At 67.7% G+C, this 9422-nt stretch overlaps 1 protein-coding gene across 1 annotated transcript in view; it reads left to right on the forward strand.

Annotated features, from left to right (window-relative positions):
- Positions 1–7759, forward strand: part of RUNX3 (RUNX family transcription factor 3) — a 54870-nt gene extending 47111 nt beyond the window's left edge. The window contains exons 6-7 of the mRNA XM_089299155.1: positions 2590–2748; positions 5600–7759. Of these exons, the coding sequence (XP_089155281.1) occupies positions 2590–2748; positions 5600–6141 (701 nt within the window). The 3' untranslated portion in view covers positions 6142–7759. The remainder of the gene's footprint in view (positions 1–2589; positions 2749–5599) is intronic.
- The last annotated feature ends 1663 nt before the right edge of the window (positions 7760–9422 follow it).

Genomic DNA, 9422 nt, shown 5'->3' on the forward strand with positions numbered 1-9422 from the left:
CTCCTCTCTGGGGCCCTAGGCTGATGGGTGGCTGATCCTAGCCCTCAAGCCCCAGCTGTGGGAGGGAGGGGCCTCGGTGAGCCAGCGGGCTGGAGGGAAACCGAGGCACGGAGCCTGGAGGACCAGGCCGCAGGTGCCTGAGTGAGCAGAGGGCAGCACCACCCACCCCGTCTCACTGTGGGACCGGAATGAAAGGGCCTTTTCTGAGGGCCTCTCCTCGGGCGCAGGAACTTCCGCTCGGCTCCCCGCGTGAAGGCCCCAGCCCCGTGGCTCTGAGACTCTCTGGCGCCCTGGCCACACGCCCCCGACCCTGCCCCGTGCTCCCCTTTCCCCTTCCTGGCAGGGAAGCCATTCCTGACTGCTGCACACATCCCTTCCTCCAGAAGTCTGCCCTCTGACAGCACGTGCTGTGTGCTCTGGGGCCGGGCCCGGGTCCGTAGCCCGGGTGCCAGAGCAGCCCCTGAGCACAGCACCCGTCTTGGGAGGAAAGGAACATGTCCGAGGGGAGAGCACCGGCCTGGGGGCCGGGATCTGGGTGCGAGTGCTGCCTGAGTTCGGTGTCCTGGGCTGGAAGGTCGGGTGGGGGAGGGGCAGTCCTGCCTCCCTGGCGTCCAGCACCGGTCCTAAGAGCGATGTCCCCCGCCCCCCGTGCGGGCCGACTGCCCACAGGCCCTGTCGGGCCAGCGTGTCGGGGACCCTGCAGCTTGGGGTGGGGGCAGGGAGCAGGACTTGAGCGAGGCCCCCAGGCTGTAAGCTGCTGAGCTGGTCCTCGAACCCCAGCTGGCGGTGAACCCCGCCCTCCCCCGCCCCCCACCAGGCCACAGGAGTAACCGTAAGCGCTTGTGTCTGTGGGTGACTCAGAAACAAGGGGCCTTGTTAATCGTGACGATAACAGCCACGCCTGAGGTTTTGCACCCGCTTTCATGGAGCCCACAGGCTCACGTCAAGCTTGTGGTGGACTGAGACACCCAGATCCTCCGCAGCCAGGCTGCCGTGAGGTCAGTCTGTGGTCCCCACGGCCATCCGGCAGGCAGACCACCCTGCGCTCCCCGGCGCCCCACCCGGTGTGGGAAGCACTGGTGACACTGGGCCCAGCCCTCTCCTGTCTGCCGCAGTCCCCACCCATCCCACATGCCCAGCCCCGTGTGCACCTGCCTCTGGGACCCCAGCTCTCACCCTTTGTTGCTGAGCATTCTGGGAGGCAGCACTGGGGGACTGCACCGAGGCCACGGCCTCACTCCCGTTGCCAGGTGACCCACAGTGTTCCAATGGCCTGGGCGTCACTGGAAAGTTAACTGGGGTCCCCCGGGGCTTGGTGACCCTCTGGGGCTCCCAGGAACACCTGCTCCACTTCTGCGGGCTCTCGGATGCCCGTCTGAGCTTTGTGAGGGACACGTGGGGAGCTTGGGGGTCTGCGGGTACCGGATCATTCGGAAGATCAGAGTCAGGCCTGGGGAAGCCTGCAGTGCTGTCCCTGTCCCCGTCACACGTTCCCTAGGGAATCGCCCGTCGCTGGCAGGACGGGCACGGCTTGTGTTTTGCTCCCCACCTACTTCTCTCTTCTGTGTTTGTCAATCTAGAAAATTCCACGTTCTACCAGACCCCAGGACTCGGGCAAACCTTCTCTCTCCCCCTCCTGCACAGCCGCTTCCCCACACTTTCCTATGAGGGCCTGGGGCTCAAGAAGCCCCACCCCATCCCCCGTGTGTCACCCCGGCGAGCATCCTGCCCTGTGGTCAGGGCGCTGCTTCCCTCAGCACCCGTGGCAGGCGGGACGGCCAGTGGGCTCGCGGCGAAGTGCTCGTCACAGTTGCTGGGCCCTCGCTGTCCCAGGGAGGGGTCCCAGGGTTTTCCGGGCACGCTGTCACTTCCGTGGGGCCAGTTTTACAGACTAGGAAACGGAGGTTGAGCTGCTCAGAGGGCAAGTTGGAGGGGCACAGCCGGCCCGAGGGGACCTTGCTCGGGGTCTCCTACACACACTGAGCCAGAAGCTGGCCAGGAAAAGTCCCGGGGCCTCTGGAGAGGGCGGGGGCTCAGGCGGGGAGAGCCTCCTGTGGCGCGTGTATCTGTGCGTGTCCAGTGAGCCGGTGAGGCAGCGTGGGCGTGGTGCAGGACTTGTCCCGCAAGCTGGGTGTCACTTAGCTGTGACTGTGGCCTCAGGAGGGTGAGTTTCCCTTCTGGGGCCCGGAGAGGGGCAGGGGTTCTGGGGGCACCAGCGAGCAGTCCCTCCCATTCTGGGATGTCTAGGAGGCGGGGGCGGCAGCACTCCTGGGTTCTCGCCCCGCCTCCCCTGGGCATTGAGGCATTTCCCGGGCCTGGTGACTCAGTTTCCCCTTCTGCCAAGCAGTGCTGCAGAGGCTTTGATCTGAGCCCCTCTGGCGCACGCGGTGTAGGGGAGCTCCCGCAGTCTGGGGGTGGGACAGGCTGCCGGTTCTCTGTTCGGTCTTTCGGAAGCCCTGGAGGGGAGGCTGGTGGTGATGTCAGGGTTCTCCCCGCCGAGGCCCGTGGCTAGACCTCAGGGAGAACTTCCCGGCAGAGAGTGGGGCTCTACCGTGTCGGCGGCGGCTGACGGCTCCCCGTGTTCCGCAGGGCACCGGCAGAAGCTGGAGGACCAGACCAAGGCGTTCCCCGACCGCTTCGGGGAGCTGGAGCGGCTCCGCATGCGGGTGGCGCCGAGCACGCCCAGCCCGCGCGGCTCCCTCAGCACCACGAGCCACTTCAGCAGCCAGGCCCAGACCCCGATCCAAGGTACACACGGCGGGGGCGGCAGGCGGAGGGGGTGGAGAGCCCCTCTCCGAGGATGGCCCTCTGTGGCCCAGGTGGCCGACGCGAGCCGATGTGCACAGTGCCCGCGCCCACCAGCGGCACAGACACAGCCCTGCGCCCCGGGAGCTCGCGCTTGCCTGGGGAAATGGGGCGAATCCCGCAGCGTCTTGTCCGAGGAGGTGACAGACCTGTCCCTGCCCCCAGCCTCCGCCTCCCTCTGCCCAGGGCTGGAGTGGCGTTCGAGCGAGCTCAGGGCACTCAGGCGCACGTGGCGAGCCGTAGGGTGCAGCTGCAGGCCCACGCACTCTCTGGGCAAGCTCTCCCCCTGCCTGCCCAGACTCCTCCCATGGGAGGGACCAGGGCACGACCCTCGTGGGTCCAGCAGGCGCAGCCACGGAGAGGTCTTGGAGCGCATGCGCACCTGCAGGTGCTTGGGAAGCCGCTGGGCCCTGGCTTGCTCTCTTCCATCTTCCAGGTTCTCAGGTCAGGAGGCTGCGTGCACAGCCCGCCCTTAGGCCGGGGGTCAGAGGGTGCCGGGCTGTGGGACTGGGTGGGGCCAGGACAGCCAGGTGCTGGCCGCAGCCTCCCTTCTCCCTCGCTTCTCCAGGGCCTGCTCAGAGGCCCCGGCAGATGAGTGGATCGAGGCCTAAGAGCCTAAGGGCCTCCGTGGGTCTCACAGCCCCTACTGCACCTGCCCCCGGGGAACTTCCTGTCCCTCTGCGGACACAGGAGAAGCTGTGCCAGCCCGCCCCGCCCCCTGTGCCAGGCTGAGCTGGTGGGTCCACTGGCCGCTGCCCAGGCGCTTGCCATGGGTTCCAGGTGCGGCTCCATGTAGCCCACGAAGCTCCCCTTCGGTCTGCACTCGGACCTGGGGAGAGGGCCCCGCCCAGCCTCCCTGAGCTCCTGGACCAGCAGGTGTGAGACGCTCAGCTTGACCTCCGGGGGCGGGTCTGGGGTGACAGAGGGGGCTAGACCCCCATCCTCCTGCTGCAGCCTGAGCCAGGGCCCTCTAGCTCCTCCCAGACCTGGCCCCTTTGGGGCAAGCGAAAGTCCTTGGGAACCCAGGACCCCGAAGTGTGAACTTCGAGGTCAGACCTCGCTAAGAATGGGTCTGGCTCTTCTGCACGTTGGCTGTGTGATCTTTGGCAAGTCACTGCACCTCTCTGAGCGTCAGCTTTCTCATCTGCAGAGTGGGGAGGAGGGCCCAGCCACAGAGCGGGTTGGCGGCCGCAGCTTGGGGAGCCACGCTCACTGCACCCCCCTACAGGTGGGGTGAGCCTCTGCCCCCAGGCCGCCTCCGCCCACCCTTGGTGCCTGTTAATGGCTTTGACCCCCAGCTTTGGTCCCAGGCAAGCAAGGCGAGGCCCAGCCCCTCCGGACCCCAGCCCCCAGCCCGCCCACAATGGGGGGCTTCGCGCAGCTCAAAGGGCTCATTCAGCCGCCACACAGCAGCTGGGGCAATTTGGAGAAGAAAATAAACATTCCCTTCCCCTGTTGGGGTTGGCTGCTCCACCGTGGCCCGGCCAGCTCGGGTTTCCTGGAGCTTCGAGGCCTGGGTGGGGGGCCTTGGGGAAGCCGGTGGGGGTCTGACAGCAGGGACTTCCCTCACCCCGGGGACAAGGCCAGGAGGGGACCGCGGCAGGTCCAGGCAGCCCACGGGGCCCCCAGCGCCACGCGCCAGGCCCAGGCCCTTCCTGCGGCTCCTGTTTGTGGGGTTCCTGATGCACGGGCAGCACCCACTGCCACTCCGCTCGGCACCGAGGTCCCGGCCTCCGACAGGTGCGGCCCTGCGTGCATGCCCCGTGTGCCTCCCCCAGCCTGGGCCAGGAGCATCACTCGGCTCCAGCCCACGCGCAGGACCAGGGCACCCCGCAGCTCTCCCCGGGGGTCACAGCCCTCCGTCCTCAGCCACGCCTCGGACACGACTGGGGTGGCCACCCGCTGCTCCAGGGCCCCCTCCTGGCCTCATCTTCAGGGGTGACAGAGCGGGTGGGGCCAGACCTTCACCTTGGAACCCCTGGGGGCTCCCTCCTCTCACTGCTGCCAGACCACCAGGGGGCCCTGCGCGAGAGCCTCACCTCTGCCTTCTACCTGGCAGGCCCCGCCCCAGCCCGGCTCCGTTCTATGTGGGTTAACCAGCTTAATCCCGATCAGCTGTTACAGTCCTTGTTTTCAGTATGGAGAAACTGATGCCCAGAGAGGTTAAGCGACTTGCCCGAGGACACACAGCTAATCAGTGCAAAACCCTAGGTAACTGCCCAGCTCCAGAGGCCACACAGCCTGGCTCCTGTGCTGCCTGGGAGTTGGGCCTGCTGCCTACCTAGCGTGGGGGCTGTGTGACCTCGGGCCGGTGCCTTGCCCACTGCCCCCAGGCCTGCTTTCTCTCCAGCTGGGTTAGACTGAACCTCAGCTACTTTGCATGCTGAGGGCAGAGGTCTGGGGAGACGGGGATGAGAGGTCAGGGGTGGAGGTGGGAACACTTATCCGGGAACTCCTGGGGGACCCGCACTCCTGGGGGTGCCGGGACAGGCTCTGGCCGGCCCTTGTGTCTCTGTGGGACTGGGTCAGGGCCCACTTCCAGGAGGAAGCCCAGGTGCCGCAGGGCTGGGCAGGCACCCGTTCCTGCGCATGCGCCAGGAGACGCCACCTCTTCCCCTCCGGGCCGGGCCTGGGGGGAGGCCCGCACTGCCCACCCCTTGCCCTAGGCAGAACCCCATCGGAGCCAGGGACCCCCCACGGTGGGCTTGCACACAGCACCCCAACATCTCGCTTCAGGAAGAGCGCTCGGGTGGTCTCGGGCCGCGACTGACCCTCCTCCTTGCTGTCTCCCCAGGCACCTCGGACCTGAGCCCCTTCTCCGACCCCCGCCAGTTTGACCGCCCCTTCCCGGCGCTGCAGACGCTCACGGAGAGCCGCTTCCCTGACCCCCGGATGCACTACCCGGGGGCCATGTCGGCCGCCTTCCCCTACAGCGCCACGCCGTCCGGCACGGGCATCAGCAGCCTGAGCGTGGCTGGCATGCCGGCCACCAGCCGCTTCCACCACACCTACCTCCCGCCGCCCTACCCCGGCGCCCCGCAGAACCAGGCCGGGCCCTTCCAGGCCAACCCGTCCCCCTACCACTTGTACTACGGGGCCGCCTCCTCGGGCTCCTACCAGTTCTCCATGGTGGCCGGCAGCGGGGGCGGCGACCGCTCGCCCAGCCGCATGCTGGCCTCCTGCACCAGCAGCGCCGCCGTGGCCGCCGGCAACCTCATGAACCCCAGCCTGGGCGGCCAGAGCGACGGCGTGGAGGCCGACGGCAGCCACAGCAACTCGCCCACGGCCCTCAGCACGCCGGGCCGCATGGACGAGGCCGTGTGGCGGCCCTACTGACCGCTGCGGGCCCGGCAGGACGAGACTGACGCTCCCAGGCGGCAGGTGGCTCTGAGAGCACCTGCGCAGCTCCCTCTTTGGACCGAGGGCTGGGGGCCTCCCCAGGAACGCCGCCCCCCACCCCCGCCCTGAGCCCAGTCATCTGAGCACCTGCGACTGCCCCAGGCCCTCTCTGCCCGCGGGGAAGGCCTCAGGGTCCCTGGAAGAGGGCCCCCCCCCGTGCTCCACCCTCTTCCTGAGACCCCGCCCTCCCGCTGCATTGGCACACATTGAGTCCGAACTGGAAAGCACCCCCGCTCCGGGTATGGATGGGGTGGGCCCCGGCCCCTGGCTGGCGGCGGCGCCGGCAAGGAGGGGACGTGCTGGCCCCCAGCTGCCCGTCGGGTCCCAGCACCTGCAGGCCGGGACCCCACCCCCACGCACTTTCCTAGCCCGAGGCAGCCCCCTCCAGTTCCCTTGGTGGGGGCCCCTAGTTCCCACCCTGGGAAGGGCAGGGGGTCCTGGGCCGAGGGGTTACTGAGCCAGCCGCCCCGCCCCCCGAGGGCCAACCAAGCTGTGCCCCACCCAGCCTCTCCGCGGCCCCCAAAGCAAACAGCCTGGAACCGGAAGCCGGTTTTAAAATGGATTTCAGAAACAAGCTTCAGTCAGACCTCTTTAAACACAGTCTCTGAGCGCGTGGGATCGGGGCGGGGGGGTCCCCCACCCCCACCCTTCCTGCAGCAGCTCTGGTGCCGCGCGGGGACCCTCACGTCTCACGTCAGGGGCTGTCAGCGTCCTCCCAGAGCAGGGGGCTCCAGGGCAGGTCGGAGGAGCTGGGAGGGGCCTGTGTCCCTCCTCCACAGGCTGCGTGGGCTCTCACATCTGGGTTCTCCAGTTCGAGGGCTTCAGGGAGACAGATGAGAACTACAGCACTGGTCGGCCGTGGCTTCCCATAACCGCTCCAGCCGGGCCGCCTGGAGATGCTCCTTAGTGGCTGTCAGTGCCACCCCCACATGTGGAGCAACAGCCAGAGGCCGGACGCACACCCTGGCCCGGTTAGGAAGTCCTTCTGGTGATCCAGCTCACGTTGCTCCTGCTGCAGTTTCTCCTGTCCGCACAGGAGAAAGCAGGCCACTCTTCCCGGTGGCTGCGGGGGCCTCCCCACCCCTTCTCAGGAAGCAGCTACAAGTCCACTTCCCCCCCCCCCCCCCGCTTCCTTGCTCAGTGGTTGCAGACTGGCCCGGGCCAGCGAGGGAGGCACCTTTGGGTCGCCAGCGCCCAGCACTTTGTAGCCCTATGATCCCCTCCCCATCCCTGCCCCGGTGTGGCAAGAGCCTCGCCGAGTGCCAGGGCCCACGCGAGGGCCCTGGCAAGGCTGCCCTCAAGTTGGACCCTGCAAACTCACGGATGTCAAAAGCACAAGGAGAGGGTGCGGCGGTCCCTGGGAGCCCGTGGGTTGCGGGCCCAGCCCCGGTGACAGGTGGTCGTGCCGAGGCTGGCCGGCCGCCGGCCTCAGAACCCCCACGGGCGGACGGGCGGGCAGAGGGCTGGGAACTGCTTTGCACTGTTGTTTGCTTGGTGTGTGTGTTTTTAATGCACAACCTGCTTGTACAGTAAACTGTCTTCAGTACTATTTAACTGGAAAGTGGGAGTTCGGCTGCTTTGTCACTGTAATAGAACTCGGAGATGTGTTGAAGGGTCCCGGGGCCAGGCCTCCAGGGCTGTGTGTGGGGGGCTGGGGGGAGAGGGCAGGGGCTGGGGGCTGCACCTGCTGCTTTGGGAACTCCTGTGCCCATGGCCGCCTTTCGTCCCGCTCCATCAGGAAACCACTCAGGTGCCAGGATGGCCTGTGAGGCCTCCCCCTGGCGTGGCTGGGACCCCGTGATCATCAAGGTGCCACCACGTACCCCTGCTCCCAGTGGCCTAGGTTCCTTGCTGGAAGCAGGAGCCGCTGGGTGCCCACGGCAGCTTGGTTCCCGGGCACGGATTCGGGGGCCTGGCAGAGGCGGAAGGCATGTGCAGCTACCGTGGTGGGTGCTCCCGCCAGGACATCCTTGGCTGGGACCGTGACGGGGTGGGGGTGCTGAGAGGTGGAGGAGGCAGCAGTGGGGGCTGTTGGAGGTTCCACTGGGACCACAGCCAGGGATGGGCCACCAGCACGGCTCGGCATGCACCCCCACTTACCCGACCAGCCAGGAGTCCCGGCTTCCTTGCAGCCCCATGCCTGGCCAGGTGCCTGCCAGCTGCGACTGGCAGAGAGCAGTCCCCAGGGAACAGGCCTCGCTACTGAGTGATGCCCACGGGCACTGAATTCAGAGGGCGCCCAGCCTCTGCCCGGACCCCAGCACCCAGCAGGAGGCTGCCATCTCCCCAGCCCCAGGGACAGCAGGTTTGTCTCTGGCAGGGTCCTGGCCACGCTGGGTGGCACCTGGCAGGGCTCAACAGAGCAGGTCCAGTGGCACTGCCTGCATGGTGTCCCCGCTGCTGTCTCTGCTTCTCCGGGGTCACGTTAGGGAGCCGAGGCCCCTCCCCCACACCGATGGGAAGGGGGCCGCAACATCCAGAGCCCCTCGAGCCTTCCTCGTGAGCACCCCAGCAGGCTCAGGCCGGCGCACCCGCTCGCCAGAGGACCCAGCCATGCCCCCCAGGGCCGCACCAGGACTCGCTGCAGTACCTGCAGTGGCCTGCAGGTGGCGGCAGGGCGGGTGTCGCTGGGCAGCAGGTGGAGAGGGAGCGACCGCCTCCCCTCCGGGGAGAGGGGGAGAAGGCACATCCGGTGTGACAGCCAGAATTCCGGTGGGATCCTGGAGAGGACTCCGAGAGGGCCTGGGGAAGCACCCTGACGTGCAGGACGGGGCTTCCTCCCGTAGGCCTGGAGCCGTCTCTGCAGCCCCTCCTCCCTCAGGTAGTGAACAGGCCCCTGCCCCTAGGTAGGCGTCTCCTTGGCTGGGGCAAGGGGGAGGCCGTGTGTCCCTGGGGCTGGGAGCCCTCGGTCTCCGAAGTCCCTACAGTTTGAGGTGCTGTTGGTGTCCCTTGGGGCTGGCCTGGGAACGACAGGGAGGTGGCCCTGGCAGGGAGCAGCCCCGCAGCCTGTCTGGCCATGGGAGAGCTGGGGTTGGAAATGCAGCCACGTCTGGCAGGCAGTCCCAGGCCGGAAGAAAGGCCAGGTACCCGTGGGAACCATGAGAGTGGGGGAGGTGGCACAGGCCCCCTCACCCTCGCCCAGACATCCCTGCCCCAGGCTGCACCCCATAAACGCACCCCAGACCTCCCAGCTCAGCCCAGGGGCGGGCTCTCAGCGC

This window comes from Oryctolagus cuniculus, chromosome 7 (genome assembly GCF_051225735.1).
Source record: "Oryctolagus cuniculus isolate XC-2025 breed Fujian yellow rabbit chromosome 7, ASM5122573v1, whole genome shotgun sequence".
Lineage (NCBI taxonomy): Eukaryota > Metazoa > Chordata > Mammalia > Lagomorpha > Leporidae > Oryctolagus > Oryctolagus cuniculus.